Source organism: Salvelinus alpinus, chromosome 31 (genome assembly GCF_045679555.1).
Source record: "Salvelinus alpinus chromosome 31, SLU_Salpinus.1, whole genome shotgun sequence".
In the NCBI taxonomy this organism is placed as follows: Eukaryota; Metazoa; Chordata; class Actinopteri; order Salmoniformes; family Salmonidae; genus Salvelinus; species Salvelinus alpinus.
Window position 1 is genome coordinate 7487243 of NC_092116.1, and position 25339 is coordinate 7512581.

Below are 25339 nucleotides of genomic sequence, written 5' to 3' on the forward strand. Positions count from 1 at the left end.
AGTTGAAACTGGAATAGCAGCAAGGCCAGGCGGACTGGGGACAGCAAGGTGTCATCATGCCCGGTAGTCCTGACGTATGGTCCTAGGGCTCAGGTTCTCAGAGAGAAAGAGAGAACGAGAGAATTAGAGAGAGCATACTTAAATTCACACAGGACACTGGATAAGACAGGAGAAGTACTCCAGGTAACCAACTGACCCTAGCCCCCCGACACAAACTACTGCAGCATAAATACTGGAGGCTGAGACAGGAGCGGTCAGGAGACACTGTGGCCCCATCCGAAGAAACCCCCGGACAGGGCCAAATAGGAAGGATATAACCCCACCCACTTTGCCAAAGCACAGCCCCCGCACCACTAGAGGGAAATCCTCAACCACCAACTTACAATCCTGAGACAAGGCCGAGTATAGCCCACAAAGGTCTCCACCACAGCACAAACCAAGGGGGGGCGCCAACCCAGACAGGAAGATCACGTCAGTAACTCAACCCACTCAAGTGACGCACCCCTCCTAGGGACGGCATGAAAGAGCACCAGCAAGCCAGTGACTCAGCCCCTGTAACAGGGTTAGAGGCAGAGAATCCCAGTGGAGAGAGGGGAACCGGCCTGGCAGAGACAGCAAGGGCGGTTCGTTGCTCCAGAGCCTTTCCGTTCACCTTCACACTCCTGGGCCAGGCTACACTCAATCATATGACCTACTGAAGAGATAAGTCTTCAGTAAAGACTTAAAGGTTGAGACCGAGTCTGCGTCTCTCACATGGGTAGGCAGACTGTTCCATAAAAATGGAGATCTATAGGAGAAAGCCCTGCCTCCCGCTGTTTGCTTAGAAATTCTAGGGACAATTAGGAGGCCTGCGTCTTGTGACCGTAGCGTACGTATTGGTATGTACGGCAGGACCAACTCGGAAAGATAGGTAGGAGCAAGCCCATGTAACGCTTTATAGGTTAACAGTAAAACCTTGAAATCAGCCCTTGCCTTAACAGGAAGCCAGTGTAGGGAAGCTAGCACTGGAGTAATATGATCAAATTTCTTGGTTCTAGTCAGGATTCTAGCAGCCGTATTTAGCACTAACTGAAGTTTATTTAGTGCTTTATCCGGGTAGCCGGAAAGTAGAGCATTGCAGTAGTCTAACCTAGAAGTAACAAATGCATGGATTAATTTTTCTGCATCATTTTTGGACAGAAAATTTCTGATTTTTGCAATGTTACGTAGATGGAAAAAAGCTGTCCTTGAAACAGTCTTGATATGTTCGTCAAAAGAGAGATCAGGGTCAAGAGTAACGCCGAGGTCCTTCACAGTTTTATTTGAGACGACTTTACAACCATCAAGATGAATTGTCAGATTTAACAGAAGATCTCTTTGTTTCTTGGGACCTAGAACAAGCATCTCTGTTTTGTCCGAGTTTAAAAGTAGAAAGTTTTCAGCCATCCACTTCCTTATGTCTGAAACACAGGCTTCTAGCGAGGGCAATTTTGGGGCTTCACCATGTTTCATTGAAATGTACAGCTGTGTGTCATCCGCATAGCAGTGACAGTTAACATTATGTTTTCGAATAACATCCCCAAGAGGTAAAATATATAGTGAAAACAATAGTGGTCCTAAAACGGAACCTTGAGGAACACCGAAATGTACAGTTGATTTGTCAGAGGACAGACCATTCACAGAGACAAACTGATATCTTTCCGACAGGTAAGATCTAAACCAGGCCAGAACTTGTCCGTGTAGACCAATTTGGGTTTCCAGTCTCTCCAAAAGAATGTGGTGATCGATGGTGTCAAAGGCAGCACTAAGGTCTAGTAGCACGAGGACAGATGCAGAGCCTCGGTCTGACGCCATTAAAAGGTCATTTACCACCTTCACAAGTGCAGTCTCAGTGCTATGATGGGGTCTAAAACCAGACTGAAGCATTTCGTATACATTATTTGTCTTCAGAAAGGCAGTGAGTTGCTGCGCAACAGCTTTTTCTAAAATCTTTGAGAGGAATGGAAGATTCGATATAGGCCGATAGTTTTTTATATTTTCCGGGTCAAGGTTTGGCTTTTTCAAGAGAGGCTTTATCACTGCCACTTTTAGTGAGTTTGGTACACATCCGGTGGATAGAGAGCTGTTTATTATGTTCAACATAGGAGGGCCAAGCACAGGAAGCAGCTCCTTCAGTAGTTTAGTAGGAATAGGATCCAGTATGCAGCTTGAAGGTTTAGAGGCCATGATTATTTTCATCATTGTGTCAAGAGATATAGTACTAAAACACTTAAGTGTCTCTCCCGATCCCAGGCCCTCGCAGAGCTGTGCAGATCCAGGACAGCTAAGCCCTGGAGGAATACGCAGATTCAAAGAGGAGTCCGTAATTTGCTTTCTAATGGTCATGATCTTTTCCTCAAAGAAGTTCATGAATTTATTACTGCTGAAGTGAAAGCCATCCTCTCTTGGGGAATGCTGCTTTTTAGTTAGTTTCGCAACAGTATCAAAAAGAAATTTTGGATTGTTCTTATTTTCCTCGATTAAGTTGGAAAAGTAGGATGAGCGAGCAGCAGTGAGGGCTCTTCGGTACTGCACGGTACTGTCTTTCCAAGCTAGTCGGAAGACTTCCAGTTTGGTGTGGCGCCATTTCCGTTCCAATTTCCTGGAAGCTTGCTTCAAAGCTCGGGTATTTTCTGTATACCAGGGAGCTAGTTTCTTATGACAAATGTTTTTCGTTTTTAGGGGTGCAACTGCATCTAGGGTATTGCGCAAGGTTAAATTGAGTTCCTCAGTTAGGTGGTTAACTGATTTTTGTCCTCTGACGTCCTTGGGTAGGCAGAAGGAGTCTGGAAGGGCATCAAGGAATTTTTGTGTTGTCTGAGAATTTATAGCACGACTTTTGATGCTCCTTGGTTGGGGTCTGAGCAGATTATTTGTTGCGATTGCAAACGTAATAAAATGGTGGTCCGATAGTCCAGGATTATGTGGAAAAACATTAAGATCTACAACATTTATTCCATGGGACAAAACTAGGTCCAGAGTATGACTGTGGCAGTGAGTAGGTCCAGAGACATGTTGGACAAAACCCACTGAGTCGATAATGGCTCCGAAAGACTTTTGGAGTGGGTCTGTGGACTTCTCCATGTGAATATTAAAATCACCAAAAATTAGAATATGATCTGCTATGACTACAAGGTCTGATAGGAATTCAGGAAACTCAGAGAGGAACGCTGTATATGGCCCAGGAGGCCTGTAAACAGTAGCTATAAAAAGTGATTGAGTAGGCTGCATAGATTTCATGACTAGAAGCTCAAAAGACGAAAATACATTTTTTTTTTTTTTTTTTTTTTGTAAATTGAAATTTGCTATCGTAAATGTTAGCAACACCTCCGCCTTTGCGGGATGCACGGGGGATATGGTCACTAGTGTAACCAGGAGGTGAGGCCTCATTTAACACAGTAAATTCATCAGGCTTAAGCCAAGATTATGATCAGTGATTAGTTCATTGACTATGACTGCCTTTGAAGTGAGGGATCTAACATTAAGTAACCCTATTTTGAGATGTGAGGTATCACGATCTCTTTCAATGATGGCAGGAATGGAGGAGGTCTTTATCCTAATAAGATTGCTAAGGCGAACACCGCCATGTTTAGTTTTGCCCAACCTAGGTCGAGGCACAGACACAGTCTCAATGGGTATGGCTGAGCTGACTACACTGACTGTGCTATTGGCAGACTCCACTAAGCTGGCAGGTTGGCTAACAGCCTGCTGCCTGGCCTGCACCCTATTTCATTGTGGGGCTAGAGGAGTTAGAGCCCTGTCTATGTTGGTAGATAAGATGATTAGGATGTAGTTAATTTTCCCTTTTGTAATGAGTATCAACATAATCTACAAGGTCATAATCAACGTTGGCAGAACTTTCATGATCAACATCATCAAATGGTTTCTCTCCGCCTCACTCCTATAAATATGTATTATTATGCAATTATATATCTTACTATCCCCCTCTCTTATGCCTTTCTACCTCCCAGACAGTGCTCTGTGAATAAGTGATAGGCAAGCCGCTTGAGTGCTGCGATTGAGCAGTGTTTTACATTTTTCCACTGACCTGTGGTAGACCACAATTTACTGTGGTATTACTCAGAGCAGTGGCCATTTTCCCTCCCTCCCTCCTCCCTGCTTCTCCTCGCCTGCTGGCTGCTAGAGTTTTGTTGAAAACGGAGGGAGAGGAAAGACACTTTTCTGGAGCACGTGAGTGTGCTGCGTGTCTGTTAGAGACACTAGCAGAAACCATGTGTGTGTTGTGTGTCTGTTAAAGCAGGTAACAAAATAAAGACCTGAAATCAATGACTCCCATTAGGGGATATAAGCAGGTACATTGAGGATAGCTGTGGGTTAAGGTTTAGCAGAGGACAAACACTTTGTTCAAAATGGTCTCCTTTGTTGTGCTGGTCTTTGTCACATCGATCTCCACCGGAGCGAATCGCGTTTGGCGAGTGGTTGGCGAAAGCAGAGTTTCATAAAGCGTTTCACAATGAGTTCAGGGTTACCTTGAGTCATTGATTTTGCTGTGTAGTTCAGCCATAACAAAATGGCCGCCTTTCCCTGTGTTTTGGTTTGTGTGGGAGAGTGTGTTGACCACCAGTGGATAGCAGCACATTATCCAGTTTGTTGCCCTATACTGCTGACTACTACAGCGCAGTGAGGCGAGCAGAGGGGAGGAGAGGGGAGGGCAGTTGATTTAGGAGACAACAACAGTGGCCAAAATCCCCCATCAGTCATAATTCCCCAGCTTCCGATAGGCTGGGCTCTTCCCTCTGACAGGGCTGCCCAGTAAAAATGTCCCCCTGACGGACGGGCGTTGTCGCGGGGACGCACTTGTGTTTTAACAGGCGCGTGTCCCCCTCTCCATCACCCTGCTGACAGCCCTCTCACGAGAGAGAGAGAGAGAGAGAGAGAGAGAGAGAGAGAGAGAGAGAGAGAGAGAGAGAGAGAGAGAGAGAGAGAGAGAGAGAGAGAGAGAGAGAGAGAGAGAGAGAGAGAGAGAGAGAGAGAGAGAGAGAGAGAGATAAATATATATAGATACATAGCAAGGGAGAGAAAGCAGGCATGGAACTGTGTAATGACGCCTGTCAGTTTTACTCTATCCAATCTTGGAGAGTGTCACAGTTAAACAGAGGCCTCCATTCAGTGCAGTTGAAAAGCTCTCAAGGTCTGGCTGTTAGCAGTTAGACCTGACAAACATCTCTCAATAGGAGCGTGAATGTGGAGGCACAGCCTGTACTATTGGAGACTGTTGTGGAGGTATTGTGTGGAAACGTGAGCGAGAACTAGGGATTTTGTACCGAGCTGTTGGATCAGGGAGTTGAAGACATGAGAGAGGCTATTGGAGAGTGTAGGCGTGTCACTTTGCTGTGTGTGTGTGTGTGTGTTCACAAACTACAAAGAGAGAGAGACAAACACACACACACACAGTGTGTGTATAAAGAGCTTTGATGCATGTCAGCCAGACTGCCCACAGGAGCAGCGTTTACAGCCCATGGAGACTGCTCTCTCCTGGGCTTAGCTGCCCGAGAAGGCCTGTAGCTATGGTGCCCTTCCCCAGGATACTGCTTCACTGATGCCCCACTTAGTACCATGCCTGGGTGGGAAGAACCATGTGGGCCAGGGAGGCTGTATGGCTAGTCATTGTGAAAGAGAGTGGATTTGGAGCAGATGAGACACTCCTACTTGGCATGCCTGTGTTCGCTCTTTCTCTCTCTCTCTTCTACCTCTTTCTTTTTCTGACTCCTCTCTCTCTCTTTCTCGCTCTGCCTCATCTCCCTCTCCCTCCCTCCATTTCATCCTCTCCTTCACCTCTCTTGACTAGACTGGAGGGCACGGGATATACAGAGCACCCAGGTGATTTCATTGTGTAGGGCACTCAGAACTGGTCTGCCAAAGAAAGGACAAATCCACTGAGGTATGTCTGTGTGTGTGCGTGCGTGTATGTAGAACAATGGCGGAATGACGCCCAGGTGTGTGAGCAAGGGAAGGGGGTTGAGTACTGCCACAAAGCAGAATGTCGACGTGACAGAAATGCTGTCCTTTTTGTTGTGGTTCTATTGTACTGTGTGGAGGCCATTTCTGACATACACAACAACACCTATCAAAATGGCATCCGAGATTTCCTAGAGAGAACCAGAAAGTGCACATGTCACCAATTAAAGTGGCCTAATGAACAGAGTGGGATGAACTTTCCAACGTATCATTTGAAACTACATTTCTAAATTCACCTGCAGGTATAGGCAAATATTTTAGCTCATTTTGAATCCCTACACATGGAGTTGTCACACTCACTCACAAGCACAATATGGGACACAATAATAATAATAATAATAATAATACAACCGATAATTTGGTTTCATCAGTTAACACTCCAAGCGGCAACAACATTCATTTACTGCAATCAGTTTGTTGTGGCACTCTGCCGAGTCGAACTGCAATGTAATTTACAATCAAAGATTCCCTGCCTGCTCCTATACAATACTCCCATTGACGTCCTCCAGCCTTGGCCCTCTACTGCACAGCTTCTGCCAGCCATTCATCCAGTGTGCGTGTGTGCGTATGTGTGTGTGTGTCAGCATCAACGTCCATTCAATTTGTGTCAATTAGAGGCAGTTAGCGCCAGCCAGACAAATACTCTCTTCTTGTGATGGCTGGAGGAAAATCAACAAGGTTGCCAATAAACCAGATAGCTGGAGGGAGAGGTTCATAATAGACCTTTTAATGAGACTTAATGTTTGTTTCTGTGTTAGGGAGGCAATTTGAGGGGACAGTGTCTAAGGAGTATCTTTGGATTTCACAGTAGCCTTGGTCTAAGGGACAGCTGCTTGACAAAAGCAGTCTATTTTAGGGAAATGTGCCAAGAAAATGATACAATATAGAGTATCATCATTCTGAATTGAGATGATACTGTGAGTGAGTTGATTGACTGCAGGTCAAGTGAACTGAGGTTAGTCAGTGCTATAGTTCAGTTGATTAGGATCTCCATTACTGCACTTGCACTCTTCCTGGGCTCCACATAAAACATACAAATACATGACTAGGTACAGAACAGTTATAGAGAAGAACAACATAAGATCTAAAACTGTACCACAGAAACGCATAATAACTTAGAGGAAAAACAAAAAGGAAATGGATGAACTTATTCAACAAATATCAGGTGTAATATATTATAATAATAAAGCAAACTCGATGGAAAATTGGGAAAAATGCACCAATTGTTTTTTTCATCTTCAACATGCTACCAAAAACTATTTACTGAAACTTGTTACAAATGACGGAGTCACATATGATTCACCAAATGATATTTTGAAAGAGGAAGCAAAGTACTTTAAGCATATGTTTTCGTTTCAGTCTCCTCCATCTCCTCTAACTGAAGCTAATTCTATGGATTGTTTCTATTAATAATGTAAAATTAACAGCCAGGTGAAATTAGGTGAAATTACAGAGGAGGAACTTCTTTATGCAATTAAAGCCTTTAAGTCTGGGAAAACTCCAGGGTTGGATGGTATACCAGTTGAGGTATACCAAACCTTTTTTGATATACTGAGAGGATCGTTAGTAGCATGTTTTAACCACTCCTATGTAAACTCAACAAGGTCTGATTTCATTATTACTGAAACAGGATACAAGTGGGAAATCCAGTCCATTAAAGAAATTGGAGGCCCCTTACACTTCAGTGTTGTGATGCAAAAACTCTAGCAATGTATAGCGCATAGAATTAAAAAGGTATTGTTGGACATTATTCATTCTAATCAGACAGGTTTTTTACATGGACGATACATTGGAGATAATATAAGGCAAGTACTGGAAATAATAAAACACGATCAAAATCAAAAATCTGGGAAACCAGGCCTGCTATTCATAGCAGACTTGAAAAGGCTTTTGATAAAGTACGACTGGAGTTTATATATAAATGCCTGGAACATTTCAATTTTGGAAAATCTCTTATAAAATGGGTTAAAATCATGTATAGTAACCCTAGGTGTAAAATAGTAAATAATGGCTACTTCTCAGGAAGTTTTAAATTGTCAAGAGGAGTAAAACAAGGTTGTCCACTATCGGCATATCTATTTATTATGGCCATCGAAAAGTTAGCTATTAAAATTAGATCCAACAATAATATCAAGGGATTAGTAATGCAGGGCTTAAAAACAAAGGTGTCATTGTATGCTGATGATTCATGTTTTCTTTAAATCCACAACAGCCTCAGAGGATCTAGATATTTTCTCTAACCTCTCTGGATTACAACCAAGTGATGATATGACATATTGGATCGCAAAAAAATAGTACCTTTACTTTACCATGTAGTTTACTAATAAAATGGTCTGATGGTGATGTGGATATACGCGGTATACATATCCCAAAATAAATAAATGATCTCACTCTAATACATTTTTATAGAAAGTTAGCAAAAATAGATAAGATCTTGCTACCATGGAAAGGTAAATACCTTTCTATTTGTGGAAAAATCTCCCTGATTAACTCTTTAGTCATATCCCAGTTTACCTATTTGCTTATGGTCTTGCCTACACCCAGCAAACCATTTTTTTTATTATATGAGAAAAAAATATTCAATTTCATTTGGAACGGCAAGCCAGACAAAATTAAACAGGCCTTTTTATATAATGAATATGAATTCCGAGGGCAGAAAGGATTAAATATTAAAACATTAGACCTCTCACTAAAGGCTTCAGTCATACAAAAGTTATACTTAAATCCAAACTGGTTCTCTAGAAAATTAGTAAGAATGTCTCACCCTACATTATGTTCAAGAAAGGCATTTTTCCCTTTATTCAGATTACAACCTCTAACTTTCAGTTATTTAAAAAGGAAATAATCTCCCAAATATCGATATTTTTACAACAAGCCATAGACAGTTGGTTGCAATTTCAATTTAATCCACTAGAAAAGACAGAACAAATAATACAACAAATATTGTGGTTAAACTCAAATATAGTAATTGATAAAAAAAACACATCCTTTTAACAAAGGTATAATCTTTGTAAATTATATATACGACAGGTGGAGTTGTCATACATGCAACTAACTCTACCCAAAATTACAACCAACTAATTGCGGCTATACCGCAAAAATGGAAAGAGGAAAGTATACCAGTTTCATTAAAGGACCAACAAATTGACAGCCGTGCCATATAGATTACAAAATGACATACCAATTCCATGGCACATGGTTTATGAATTGATACGCAAAATGATGCCGGATTCAAAACTTAAAATTATTATACAGAATTCTTGCAAACAACAGAATGTTATTTATGTGGGGGATACAACCTTCCCAGCTCTGCAGATTTTGCTGTGAAAAGGCAGAATCATTAGATCATTTGTTTTAGTACTGTCCATATGATGCTTGTTTTTGGTCACAGGTCCAGGAATTGTTGAATAATTGCAATGATTGCCTGGAGCTAACCCTGCATATAGCACAACTCAGCGATCTGAAAAGTCATAGTCAACCGATCAATAATATAATAATACTTTTAGCAAAAAAAATGATTTTTAATTTACAATCTGTATAAAGAATAAAAATAGAAAGGTTCAGAACCTTTGTGAAACATCACAGCACTTTTGAAAAATATATGGCAAATAGAAATCCAATATGGATTCGTAGGGCTAGGCATCCCGTCAGCGTGCCGTTAACTTCCGGTGAAATTGGAGGGCGCGCAATTCAAATAAATAATCATACAAATTATGGATATCAAACATCTAGGTACATACAAGTGTCTTATTTTTCAACCAGCACAGGCTTCGTAAAATCAAAATTAGCGATTAAATATTCACTTACTTTTTGAATATCTTCCTCTGATTTGCAATCCCAAGGGTCCCAGCTACAACATGCATGGTTGTTTTGTTAGATAAAATCCTTCTTTATATCCTAAAAAGTCTGTTTAGTTGGCGCCATCGATTTGAGTAATCCACTTGTTCAACATGCAGAGAAAATAATTCAAAAAGCTACCGCTAAACTTTGTTAAAACAAGTCAAAATACTTTCTAACTGATTTCCAACTCTGACTCCCTGTACCAAAACTCAAAATTCTTCCTTGTTTGGGAAGAAACAAGCCTAAAATCTTGAACAAAGACTGTTGACATCTAGTGGAAGCCATAGGAATTGCAATCTGGGAGCTGGATTTGCATAGGACCCATAGCTTTCTATTGAAAGTGCATGGGCTCTCAACAAAAACATTTCCGGTTGGTTTTTCTTTGGATTTTTGGCTACCATATCAATTGTGTTATAATCTCATACATTATCTTAACTTTTATACAAACTTCAAATAGTTTTCTATCCAATGGTACCAATTATATGCACATCCTGGCTTCTGGGCCTGAGTAACAGGCAGTTTACTTTGGGCACGTCAGTCAGACAGGAAGTGGAGAAAAATAGACCCTAGCCTGAAGGAGCATAGATGTGAGGGGTTGAATGGAGCTGAAGGTTGGGACTAATAACAACAAGATAACTAATGTAAAACATGCTGTGTCCGTAAAACGTATATAGTTTAAGATCTTTTTTGAAAGAGTACAGTTTGCAAGATATGGCAAATATAACTCAAACCTGATGAGCATCATACATATATGGGAGAGGATGAGGGTAGAGGAAGGACAGGAGTTAAAAACAAACAAATAAAACTATTGTAAAATAGACTGTGTCCATAAAATGTATATAGTATGTATCAGCTGGAAATACAGGCCTATGTGTTGTTGTCACTAGTTTGCTCCAATTCGGGGAGGGGTGGTAGGGTTGGAGGGTAATAAAGGAAATATATATATTTTTAAAGATACGTATGTATTTATATGCGTATGTATGTATATGTGTGTATATGTATATATTTTTGCAAAACATATAATGGGGGATTGGAAGTGATACAGACAATTACACTGATGGAAGCTACAATCTAGCTCTCAATATTAAAGCTGATCTACCCACAAAAAAAAAACATAAGAAATGATATTACATTCAAAACAAAATAGACACCAGGAGACAACAAAATTACTATTTACACAATATATATATCCAGAGTAGTGAGCGCATACATTTTCATACTTTTTTCGTACTGGTCCCCTGTGGGAATCCAACCTACAATCCTTGCGCTGCAAGCATATACTGTACATCTTTATATTGTTATATACAGTACAGTTAAATTAGATATTTAGAATGAGCGGAGGCGCTGTGATACAATGTTTTTTTAATCTGTTTTTAAAAGACTATAGAAGAGTTGTGTAGACAAGTGTTTGACTACAGTACAAGCCTATTTAAAATATGAAGTCACCAGTGTACCAGACACAGGTGTTACTGAGCTTGCTCTTAGTGGCCCTCCAGGGGCCCTATCCCAGCAGCCCTCTCTCTGTCTGTCTGCTCAGATGCAGCACGGCCCTACCCAGGGGCCCCTGAGAAGTTGTTATGGTAACCGCAGATGCACAGTGGAAGTAGCCCCGGCCGTGTCTGAGAGGCTGTAATTGGTCCCCTCTGGTGGACCTCTAGACTCCGTGTGCATCCCAAATGGCACCCTTCTCGCCATTATAGTGCACTATTTTTTTAAACACAGCCCAATAGGCCCTGGTCAAAAGTAGTGCACTATATAAGGAATAGGGTGCCATTTGGGACGCAGGACCTGTGCACTAGAACATTCATCACTGCCTGGGCTGTGGAGGAGAATCAAAACACTAACCACAATTCTGTTACCTTATAAAACACTAAAAGAAGAAATAGAGCACAGAACATTCTCACAGTATCTCACAGAGGACCCATAATGGAGCACAGAACTCTCTTACTATGTCTCACAAAGGGATACATAGCCCAAAACCCTTACTCAAGCAAATATGACCTAAAACACTGGCCACAAAATGTCTTACTATGTTTCTAAGAGGAGTCAAAATACATTACAGAACGCTCACACACAAAATCCCCAAAAAGTGCTCCTAACAGGCAAGAGGAAGGTTGACCCAAGAGAGGTGACATTCTGAGGGCACGGTGAGAGCCAGACAGAGGGAGAGAGGGGGAGCGAGAGGGAGAGCGAGATCACTAATTACCACAGACCAATTACCAACCCAATGAAGGGCCCCAGAGAGGAACACAGCTGGAATGGGGCACACAATACCCCACACACATGTCTGTCAAAAACAAAAACGTTGATACAAATAAAGGGTATTTCTCCTCATCCCGAATGCATTGAAGTCAGTCCCTTACTCTTGAAAATGTCTGCTAACTTTTCAAAAACTGCTTTGCACTTTTTGGAGTAAGTCAGCAATAAAAATGCATATTTGAGGAGCGATTCTTCTTCTCTACAATTTGAGGGCATCGTTCAGTTATGCAGCTAATGAATCCACAGTATTGATTAGAACGCCTTACAGCCTTGACTGAGATGCATTAAGTGTCAAACACACATTAGTTTTAGGAAGAGAACTGCGAACCATAATTGACTTATTCAATTTCTCTGACACTATTTGACCTAGTGGGCTTATTGCTTCTCTCAAAGCCAAAGATTAATTTTTGGGGCACTTTTATGAATGTAGTCCCCAGAGTTTTGCTGAATTTAGACAAACAAAGGCGGCGTGATGGCCCTGTATTTACTTTGCTAGGGTTGCCCTTTTAGCCAATGGTTCCTTGGGAAATATATACCCACAATGTTTTTTGTTTCATTTCAATGTGACTTCCTGGTTTAGATAAAGGCTGAATGAAGAAATGATAAGAAATGCCAGGAGCAAAATAGTTGTTTTACTGTATTCTTATTGTACTTACATCAAAGGAGTTTTGATGTACTGATTCTTCATAATTTAGTTTGCCGTTCTCACCAACGCCTTTTGCAATATCCTTTGAGTAGAAAAAACGTACTTTTTAAACATAAAAATAAGAAATGGATAAAAAGAAAATGCATAAATATATATACAGTGGGGAGAACAAGTATTTGATACACTGCCGATTTTGCAGGTTTTCCTACTTACAAAGCATGTAGAGGTCTGTAATTTTTATCATAGGTACACTTCAACTGTGAGAGACGGAATTTAAAACAAAAATCCAGAAAATCACATTGTATGATTTTTAAGTAATTAATTCGCATTTTATTGCATGACATAAGTATTTGATACATCAGAAAAGCAGAACTTAATATTTGGTACAGAAACCTTTGTTTGCAATTACAGAGATCATACGTTTCCTGTAGTTCTTGACCAGGTTTGCACACACTGCAGCAGGGATTTTGGCCTACTCCTCCATACAGACCTTCTCCAGATCCTTCAGGTTTCGGGGCTGTCGCTGGGCAATACGGACTTTCAGCTCCCTCCAAAGATTTTCTATTGGGTTCAGGTCTGGAGACTGGCTAGGCCACTCCAGGACCTTGAGATGCTTCTTACGGAGCCACTCCTTAGTTGCCCTGGCTGTGTGTTTCGGGTCGTTGTCATGCTGGAAGACCCAGCCACGACCTATCTTCAATGCTCTTACTGAGGGAAGGAGGTTGTTGGCCAAGATCTCGCGATGCATGGCCCCATCCATCCTCCCCTCAATACGGTGCAGTCATCCTGTCCCCTTTGCAGAAAAGCATCCCCAAAGAATGATGTTTCCACCTCCAAGCTTCACGGTTAGGATGGTGTTCTTGGGGTTGTACTAATCCTTCTTCTTCCTCCAAACACGGCGAGTGGAGTTTAGACCAAAAAGCTCTATTAATGTCTCATCAGACCACATGACCTTCTCCAATTCCTCCTCTGGATCATCCAGATGGTCATTGGCAAACTTCAGACGGGCCTGGACATGCGCTGGCTTGAGCAGGGGGACCTTGCGTGCGCTGCAGGATTTTAATCCATGACGGCGTAGTGTGTTACTAATGGTTTTCTTTGAGACTGTGGTCCCAGCTCTCTTCAGGTCATTAACCAGGTCCTGCCGTGTAGTTCTGGGCTGATCCCTCACCTTCCTCATGATCATTGATGCCCCACGAGGTGAGATCTTGCATGGAGCCCCAGACCGAGGGTGATTGACCGTCATCTTGAACTTCTTCCATTTTCTAATAATTGCGCCAACAGTTGTTGCCTTCTCACCAAGCTGCTTACCTATTGTCCTGTAGCCCATCCCAGCCTTGTGCAGGTCTACAATTTTATCCCTGATGTCCTTACACAGCTCTCTGGTCTTGGCCATTGTGGAGAGGTTGGAGTCTGTTTGATTGAGTGGGTGGACAGGTGTCTTTTATACAGGTAACGAGTTCAAACAGGTGCAGTTAATACAGGTAATGAGTGGAGAACAGGAGGGCTTCTTAAAGAAAAACTAACAGGTCTGTGAGAGCCGGAATTCTTACTGGTTGGTAGGTGATCAAATACTTATGTCATGCAATAAAATGCGAATTAATTACTTAAAAATCATACAATGTGATTTTCTGGATTTTTGTTTTAAATTCCGTCTCTCACAGTTGAAGTGTACCTATGATAAAAATTACAGACCTCTACATGCTTTGTAAGTAGGAAAACCTGCAAAATCGGCAGTGTATCAAATACTTGTTCTCCCCACTGTATATATATATATTTTTTTTAAATACAATGGCTTTACTTTAGATAGTTATTAAAGATGGACAGTATTTAATTGGCCTATCTTCAATAACGGTCAATCTCTGGCTTGAAAAATCATAAATCCTCACCTCCCAAAGACATTGTTATGTGAATTTAAGAGCTCATAAAGGAATGTTGAAAGGAATACTGTGTCTGCGTCAAACATCAATCCCAATCCTGTGTACAGTAAGTACCCTTTCTCAGTCCCCTTAACGCAATGCCGTGAATCAGATCAGTGGAGACATGTTACATGCACTCTATTCCATAACTATGGGCATTTTCTCAGAGTGGAACTCGATCCCAGGAGTATTCCTCACCACTTATAGCTGGTTCTAAATGTCACGCCTCTGGTCCACTCCATTATGATGACCAGTGTTTACAGGCAGGCTACCTGAATCAACAGCTGTTGTGACATGACAGTCCTCCAATAGGAATTGCCACTGCCAGCATGTCAATTTCTCAAGTCTTGTAACTGGATAGTGAGAGACTACAGAGAGAGTGCGAGGGGGGGGCAGTGACATCCACAGGGTAGCCTTAAAATCCCTATTTTTAGTTTATTTTCTCCAGTGCAGCTTTATCTATTTCCGACAGATGTTGTTTCTGTCGAACTGTTAAACTACATGTTCTGATTTGCAGTCTGTTTCCTCTGTTTTATTGATTTGGCCTCTCTGGTCGGTCTTAAATGGCTTCAGCACAGGAAAGACTCCCAAATGTCTGCAAAGCTTAATTGATTACAAATGATATCAATTCAATTATTTCTCATACTCTTTGAGTATTCATTTCATTTTCTCCCCCTATTTTTTGTTTTATTTAGAATTTTTTTGTATTTTTTTTTAAATCAAATTTTTAAATGTTTTACAATTATTTTTATATGTAATAGGCCTACTTCTTGATAGCTTGAAAATCAATGGCCAATAGCCATTTTCAACATATCAGAACATAGGCTTAATTAAAATAAACATTTAAAGGGACAATCTGCCGTTGCTACATCCATTTTTGGATTTATACATTAACGATTTGTAGGCCTACCCATTTATTCTTGAATAATATAACTTATAAATGCCTCATGAGCTTAGGTCAACTGTTGTACCCCATCATAACCCAAAATGTAAGCTTATTTTACATTGTTTGTAAACAAAGTAGTTATAAACAAACACTATACAGCCGAAACATGATTAAAACTGTAATTCTGATATCATGACTGGTCAGTCCTTGCATCCATAGAGCTGTATACATTTGAGTGGTTACATATCTCCAGCCCCATCCCTCAACTTTTTACAGAAACAGGGCGGTGGAAAATGTGTTATTGTTTCAACTGGAGAATCCCCCTTTTGACAAATAAAGACATTAGGAAAGAAAAAACTCCACATAGTCATAGACCATTCTATATCTACATCCACGCTTGCCTAATCAATCCACAAATATTCTACTGTGTTAAGAACAGGTCGGCGACACAGAATGTGTAGGTCTAAGTTCAACTCTTCTTCCAAAATGTCTACTCGCGTATAGTTTTGTATAATAATGTTGGTTGTCTAGCAGTAGGAATGTGCTGTAAAACACCAGAATGATAAATAAACATTAGCAAACATTTGCTGTAAGGGGAGAAATTGAGTGATGAACCAATGGGCTGGATTCTATCAAATCAGTCACAGCTGTTTATTCAATCTTTGTTTACAAACTATTTCCTGCACACAGACTTTCATTATAAAATCTAAAGTCATGCTTGAGAGGGCATCTACCTGCAATAGGAGTAGAGTAGGCTAGTCGTAGTCTTTACAGTAGCCTAGGGCCAGGCTACACAAAGCCAATCATTTTTTATATCACACACAAGCGCATAGTGCCTATTAAAAACAGGCGGGAAACGATCCAGTGCGCTAGGTTCCCCTTCAACACCCGATTTGTTGTCAGTGAAATATCAAAATAAGACACAACAGACAGAATAAATAATACTGTCACGAGGTAAATGTTGAAATTGAATTGCAGTGGTGGAAAAAGAACCCAATTTTCATACTTGAGTAAAAGTAAAGATATGTTACAAGAAAATGACTCCGGTAAAAGTGAAAGTCACCAAATAAAATACTACTTGAGTAAAAGTCTAAAAGTATTTGGTTTTAAATGTACTTAAGTAGTACTTAAAAGTATTTTTACTTAAGTACTTTACACCACTGTTGAATTGTAATAATGGCTGTAGTATATACATGATTGTATTTTAATCAGGTTTTCAAAAGGTTAGCTAGAAGCATGGGTTTCGATTCAGTCACCAAAAACAATGTGCATTCCGTCTTCATGAGGCCGTCTTTATGTACTCATGTTGATGCAATGCTACCTACACATGTTCTTGAACCAAACTTGAGTGCAGGCGATTGAGCCAACAACAACATTGTAGAGATTTGCTTGATGTTTCTCATTTAGTTTTTGAAGCAATCAATTAGACTACACTTGCCTCTGCACATTTATTACAGTTATATAGCCAAGGATAGCCTACTTTTTCAGCCAGCTGCAAGCACATGAAACAGGTGGAATAGGTGGAATACTACGACCATGTTAGTTTGCTGCAGGGCCATGCAGACCTTTCAGGGTGCAGGTGCAAGGGGAAAAAAGGCACCTACCCCCATATCTCAAAATTCCTAACATACCAAATGCCTCTGTAGCAAACATTTTTTACTTTTTTAAGCAGATGCCTATTTATTTCTGCAACAACACACTCATTCATCATCACAAATTGTGAGCAAGCTATACAGTGCCTCCCAAAGACGTGATTGACATCGGGAAAAGGGGGTGGGCTATCAGTTGATTGTGATTTACCTCTTTGTCTTTCTGCCTCTCTACTGCGCAGACCAGACAGAATACTGATGATGTAGGTTAAATGCTGTACTGTTGATATTTAAACTAGGTAGCTAGCTACACACACTCGACCGGTGACCAAATCTCTGACGCCATGTACTGTATGTTTGCATACCAGGCGTGGGCCATCTCTGTACAGGGTACTCTGGGGAAAAAGGCCCAACCGGTTGTGCAAGCTCCATACAGGGCAGATCAAATGGCGCAACAAACCAATGGACAGGGTGGGGAGTGGCAACGACTTGTGGGTTCGGAACAACAATGACAAAGCATTTATACCTAAAAAACATTTTTTGGGGGGGTGGGGGGGGAATTACAAATAACACATTTTCACAATGATTATTGAACCAGTCATTTCCTCCTCTAGGCCAGTAGCCTAACTTATACCTGGAAAATGTACCTGTATTTTCAGAGATGCATAGCTTTCAGGAGGAAACACCACTAGTCCTTGCATGTGGCTGCAGTAATAGCTAGTCAATACCTTTCTCGGGAGGCTTTCTTAAAGTCCACCCCACTACAAATCATACCCAAGATATTGTGCATTGTGAGTTTGATCGTATGTAGGCCAGTTTTCCTCACGTTGTTATTGTCTTCTCCTCTCCAGGGGAGCTGTACATCGGTGGTGTGGGGAAGAGCATGTACAACAGTCTGCCCAAGCTGATCGCGTCCCGGGACGGGTACCAGGGCTGCCTGGCCTCGGTGGACCTCAACGGGAGACTGCCAGACCTGATCGCAGATGCCCTCCACAGGGTGGGCCAGGTGGAGCGAGGCTGCGACGGTGAGTTGGTGCTCACACACACATATGCACATATTGTACATGCACGAGGATGCACGCAGGTTCACACACACACACACACACACACACACACACACACACACACACACACACACACACACACACACACACACACACACACACACACACACACACACACACACACACACACACACACACAAACCACACACATGCAAATACATGCACACACACACAGGCATACACACACATGCCCACAAACAGACATTATGCCCGTGTATGCACACACACAAGTGTGAACGCATGCACAAACACATGCAACATATATACACACACTTGGCATTCACCAGGGGCGGACTGGGACAAGAATCTGGCCCTGGCATTTTATCCACACCAGCCCACATCACTGCGATCCGCCAACTCACGTTTGTTTGCCTCCATGTTGTGCTGTCTATCTACCTCAGCATCTCCTCTGCTGTCACTCTGTGTGTCTTCTTGTTATCTGTCTGTCTCTGCATTATACGTTATAAAAGCCAAGCTAATGACTTAGGCTATATTGCAAATTAGTGCTTGGTATATCAGTTCCCCTGAATCAACACCTACCCTACGTGTTAATTACTATTACAGGGCTGCAGACTAACATGTTCCCCTGGTGTCACTGGTGAAACTAACTTCCGCAGTCGGTGGGCACCAGTGACATCATTTGGTCGGACCCAAGAGAGTAATCACATGTAATCATGAGTAATCACCTTATAAAGTCATTTGTAGTGCTTTATTAGGACCAGTAATAAATAGACTAGTTGAGGTCTTCAAGAAATACGCTGTTTCATCTAACACTGATGCAATCATGCACGATTCAAGATATTTTATTTTATGTGCAACCTAATCCAGTGATTGTCAAGAATTGTGGGTTGACAATTAGACTATAGTTGCTAAATTTTACTGTCTAAATAGGACTCCAGAATTTCCAGGTTATTGTTTTGTTTGTTTTTTCCAATAGAGCTGAATTACATTTGTCTTTATGTACACTAAATAATATAATAGGCTAATTAATTTGGGGTTCAACACCTGAGGAAGTGGAAACTTAAAACACATTTAACTAGATCGCTAACTCTAAATATAATACCTACTGCTAGTAGCCATGTAGTCATGATCTCAACAGCAAATTGAATGTCCTAATAAAACTTGCAGTTGTAGGCTACTACCCATGAAACCTATAGGCCTATGCCCTCTCAACGGCATATGCGCAAAGCCAAAATCAATATCTTGGTTGTAAAATAGTTGCTATTAAGTTGAGAATTCTACATTATACCTACAGAAAGCTGAGACCATCCTCTCTTTAACAGGGACAAGGGTACAAAGCTTTCAAAGCTGTGTTTTTCCCGCAATTGCATTTTGAAATGTTATAATGATCAGACTGCATTTTTCTCTCAAGCGCATGGGTGGAGAGGAGAGTGGCTCGCTCATCACAGCAGCAGGCCCCAGCGATATAAACGTTTTCATTACAGGAATCATGATAGTGCACTTTACTGTTTTATCAAATCATGGTTTTAGCTGACCAAAAAACTGGACATTTTGAGTGCGGTGACCTTTCTACATTTATAGGTACCCTTTCCGGCTTTTACGATCCATGATCTTGGCTGTCTAATTAATGACAGAGTTGGAGCAGGTCTCTTTGCTGATGCCACATTTGACTTTGAATGTGAGTTTGCTTGACCTCAGCTCAGTCTATCAGAAAACAGGGCTGGGCCATCTTGGTAGGGGGGGCCGGCCGTAGCCCACTAATCAACCAAATGCTCATTATAGATTAGTATAACAAAGAAATTGCACAAAAACAGGCCCATGAGCTGCCTTTATCATATATAATTTTTTATTATGTAAAGAATATTTAGTACCAGTCAAAAGTTTGGACACACCTACTCAGTCAAGAGTTTTTCTTTATTTTTTACTGTTTTCAACATTAGAAAATAATAGTGAAGACATCAAAACTATGAAATAACACATATGGAATCATGTAGTAACCAAAAAAGTGTTAAACAAATCAAAATATATTTTACATTTTAGACTCCTCAAAGTAGCCACCCTTTGTCTCGATGACAGCTCTGCACACTCTTGTCATTCTCTCAACCAGCTTCACCTGGAATGCTTTTCCAACAGTCTTGAAGGAGTTCCCACATATACTGAGCACTTATTGGCTGCTTTTCCTTCACTTTGCGTTCCAACTCATCCCAAACCATCTAATTTGGGTTGAGGTCGAGTATTCGTGGAGGCCAGGTCATCTGATGCAGCTCTCCTTCTTGGTCAAATAGCCCTTACACAGCCTGGAGGTGTGTTGGGTCATTGTCCTGTTGAAAAACAAATGATAGTCCCACTAAACACAAACCAGATGGAATGGTGTATCACTGCAGAATGCAGTGGTAGCCATGCCGGTTAAGTGTGCCTTGAATTCTAAATAAATCACTGACATTGTCACCAGCAAAGCACCCTCACACCTCCTCCTCCATGCCTTAAGGTGGGAACCACACATGCAGAGATAATTCCTTCACCTACTCTGCGTCTCACAAAGACACGGCGGTTGGAACCAATAATCTCAAATTTGGACTCATCAGATCAAAGGACAGATTTCCACCGGTCTAATGTCCATTGCTCGTGTTTCTTGTCCCAAGCAAGTATCTTCTTATTATTGGTGTCCTTTAGTAGTGGTTTCTTTGCACCAATTAGACCATGAAGGCCTGATTCACGTAGTCTTCTCTGAACAGTTGACGTTGAGATGTGACTGTTACTTGAACTCTGTGAAGCATTTATTTGGGCTGCAATTTCTGAGGTTGGTAACTCTAATAAACTTACTTTCCTGTGGCTGTCCTCATGAGAGCCCTCATTCATCATAGCGCTTGATGGTTTTTGTGACTGCACTTGCGAATACTTTCAAAGTTCTTGAAATGTTCCGCATTGACTGACCTTCATGTCTTAAAGTAATGACTGTCCTTTCTCTTTGCTTATTTGAGCTGTTATTGCCATAATATGGATTGGTATTTTACCAAATAGGGCTATCTTCTGTCTAGCACCCCTACCTTGTCACACCACAACTGAGAGAATGCCAAGAGTGTGCAAAGCTGTCATCAAGGCAAAGGGTGGCTACTTTGAAGAATCTCAAATATAAAATATAATTTTTATGTTTTACACTTTTTTGGTTACTATATTTTCCATATGTGTTATTTCGTAGTTTTGATGTCTTCACTATTATTCTACAATGTAGAAAATAGTAAAAAAATAAAGGAAAGGTAGGTATGTCCAAACTTTTGACTGGTACTGTATATATTTGTGTGTGTGTCAATTTCAACCAGCACACCCAACCAAAATATTGCCCAGCCCATCTGGCATTTGCCAGAATTGCCAGATGGCCAATCCACCCCTGACATTCACCTAGACTAACTTAGCAGACTTTACCATCCCATTTGAAGCTATTTTTTCCTCCCAGTCTCATCATACACAGGTGATCCTGAAGTTTGACACCTGCAGTAACTCACAGGTCCTTCTTCGTCTGTAACAGCCAGATATATAATTAGACTCCACCCTCAGACTCGGCACTCAACGCATTTTTTTAGTCCCAGCTCTTTCCCCAATCCATTGCACCATAAAACCTACAGAAGGTATCTCTGCCTCTGTTATTGTCAGCCACCCTGTAGCGCTCACTGTGCAGTTTACAAGGACCACAGAGAGTAACTGTGGTAGTACCAGTTTCCGGCAGGGCTGCTTTTAAAGGCATTAGGTTTCTTGGAGGTGAAACTATGAGAAATCAAGGAGCCTAGCATTGGGATTTTGAGATCCAGCATATATTTATTAAATTGTTGCAGTTAAAAAAAAGCCTGACTATTCGTCGTTGTTTGTGTATATTTTATCAAGTTATCCTACTTTTTATGCCTTTTATTATAATTTTTAATGTGGAACTTTGCATTGTACTGTGAAACTGCTTGAGGTGGTAAAATCCCGTTTGAAAACCTGCATTTTTAGCTTGTTCTTTAATTAGTGAGGCCTTTGTGTTTTATGTGCTTTGATTCAAGTATTTTATTGCTTTGTGTTTTTTCTTGTTTTTCTTGCTTTAAGTGTGTGGCTAAATACAGTTTGATTTGATATTGGATCTTTAATTGGTGGCATGACAAGAATCATATGCACTGGGGGATAAGAATGAGGACAATGGACAAGGTGATAAGAGCTACAGTATTAGCATGAGTAAAGATCCATATCCTTCTCACTGGTCAAATTCTGTTTTTATCATGACTTCTCAATTACTGAACTTCGACTTGTTATCCTTAGAACTTCTGACACACATTTACACACTTGGAAAAAGGCAATTTTACGCAGTGCCTAAACTCCTCAGTCCCGCATTTGGAAGGGGCTCAGCTTTTTTGGCTGGACGGACGTCACCGGTGTTGTGGTGTCTCTGGCGGCTAGTTAATTGTGTTTGTGACACCTGCAGTAGCATTCACACGGTCTGATTTCCCAGAGGTCTCGCTGCCGCTCCGATTCTAAACGCAAACGCTGCCACCTCTGCCTGCCAGCCTGGCTTATTACCTGCCTACAGTTATACGGCGTAATTACTTCCGTTTTAAAAGAGATCTAAAACTGCATTAGGCTGTCACATATACTCCCTTAAAGTCTCAAACGGCAGGTTGTAAGATGTAACAATAAGTTTCATAGCATCAACTACTCTTTTCATGGAATTGTTTCCCCATAGCCTGACAACAAAAACCAATATAACGTTTAAATTCAATAGAAGCCAATACAAATGGCTATTGATAGCGTAGCCTAGTGGCAGATGTGGTTGTGCTTTAACCAAGTCTCCCTTTCATGTCCGTTGTCATGTCCGTTGTCATGTCAAACATAAAGGGCTATAGCATGACAACAAGACAACAAAGGACATTGAGTTGGCAAAAGCATGCACAGCTCTGCAACCGGACTATTTGTAATGCACACTCCAACAGTAGCCAGACCCTCTGTTCAATATGTCAGGCCAAGGCCGGTCCTCCAGGCCAGCTCAGTGGAGCAGGTGGATCAGGAGTTGGAACCAGAGTTTAGTGGTCAGAGGTTGACCTCTATGGCTGCATCCCCAGACATCCAGCAGGGTCAATGGGGCAACTTGTTCTCCTGTAGCTGCCTGACTCAGCTAATCCCTCCCTACAGCAGCGAGAGCAGAGAGCTGCAGCCTATGGCTCAACAACTGTTCACTCTGTGTTCTTCACTATGCTGAGTTGCTGACTCACGTCTGGGATTTGGGAGGAAGACCGAGGAAGGTGAGAGAGAGGATAGGGAAGGTGGGGGGAGTGAGAGAGAGGGAGGGAGGGAGGGAGGGTATACCCAGATGTCTCATTCTCTCCCAAGCTGTTAGTTCCAGATACAGGTGTCATATTGTTACGCAGGGTTGAGATGTGTGTTAAGGGAGGTTACACAGTAAGGCTGTTAGCGCCCTAGCAGCTAGCATGCTGCTCATTCTTCCAACTCCTTTAATAAAACACAGCTACAGATTTAACAGATGGGGGGGTTCATGCCTCGCTCCAAAAGAAATTTAAATAAGTTTACAACTGCTCACACCGAAACACAAGGCATTTCAATGACACGTTTACAACTCCACTGCTCACATACTCTATAGACTCTAAACTCAAGTCTAAACTATATGACCTGGTTGAGGTAGCAGCTGATCGATAGCGGAGGGAAGTATAACGCTGTGATAATATTGTGATTGACTTCAGTAATAATTACAGCAATATGTTTAATTAGAGCCTCTGCGATTCTTGTATTAAGCGCTGATTGATGGAGTAATCACTGCAGTAGGCAATTAAAACATGAACTGATAAAATGGAGACATCTCATTTGAAGTGTCCATTTTGGAATAACGTTGAGGAAATGGCTGGCGCTCATGAATTTGACAATTTTTTGGGTTAATTGGGCTGCTCTTAAAATGTGTAAATAGTAACATGTTTTGTTAACCTTGAAGCAAGTATGGCATTGCAAGTGCACAAGTCAGTTTCTAATAAACAATGTTTTACATAGCTTCCTTACATTTTTTATCTTAATAAATCTCTTATTTTTAAAGCACCAACCATTTGAACAAAAAATGTACAAATATACCTTTCTTTGAAGGCAGACTATAGGACGTGCCGTTATTTGCCTGTTCGTGGCCCGCCTGTTAGCTTCAATGATTCTTGCCATTCTCCTTCGACCTCTCATCATCAAGCTGTTTTCGCCTGCCGCTGACTGGATGCTTTTTGTTTTGTCGCCCCATTCTCTGTAAATCCTAAACCCCTGGCACCGACGGTCATACCACGCTCAAAGTTGCTTAGGTCATTCGTTTTGACCATTCTAGCGTTCAATCGAACACTAACTGAATGTCTATCTATGTCACGTCCTGACCATAGAGAGCCCTTATTTTCTATGGTGGAGTAGGTCAGGGCGTGACTGGGGGTTAGTCTAGTTTATTATTTCTATGTGGGGTTCTAGGTTTAATTTTCTATGTTGGGGATTGTGGATGATTCCCAATTAGAGGCAGCTGGTAATCGTTGTCTCAAATTGGGGATCATATTTAGGTAGCTTTTTTTCCACCTGTGTTTTGTGGGATATTGTTTATGTGTAGTTGCATGTTAGCACTCCATTGTCGTCACGTTTCGTTTAGTCTTTATTGTTTCGTTGTGTGGTTCACTTATTTCTGATAAAATATGTGGAACCCAGATCACGCTGCACGTTGGTCCGAGTATGCTTCCAACGATCGTTGCCGTCTACCTGCTTTACATAGCAGTCCATGGCCACGTGACTCACTGTGTGTAGGAGCAAACCATTTTGGTGAACGGGGTGGTGTACCTAATAAACTGGCCATTGAGTGTATGTGAAAACGGTGCGTTTCTATGTTTTGTAGTAAAAAAGAGAGGAAGTTAAGTGTTTGCAATTACATCGTCGGTGTGCATCATTTGATTTTAACATATTCTGAGTAGGAATTGCCTACTAATTGCCTACTACTGTAATTGGTTGATGATATCATTGGAAACACACATTTTCCTTTATATTTTTTTATAGAAAACATACAAACGCCCCATTTTCACATATGTTGATGTTGGGGTGGTGCTGGAGATGACGAATATGAAGTCATTTTTACAATTTCCCTTTAAAAGGTTGAAAACACGGAAGGTCTACCACCTACATGACAATTAGCC

The 25339-nt window shown here is 41.3% G+C and overlaps 1 protein-coding gene across 7 annotated transcripts in view; it reads left to right on the forward strand.

Moving 5' to 3' along the window:
* Positions 1-25339, forward strand: part of LOC139561250 (neurexin-2-like) — a 1055901-nt gene that overhangs the window by 566624 nt on the left and 463938 nt on the right. For all 7 annotated transcript variants that reach the window (XM_071378226.1, XM_071378233.1, XM_071378230.1 and 4 more), the window contains one exon: positions 17988-18161. In XM_071378226.1, the coding sequence (XP_071234327.1) occupies positions 17988-18161 (174 nt within the window). The remainder of the gene's footprint in view (positions 1-17987; positions 18162-25339) is intronic.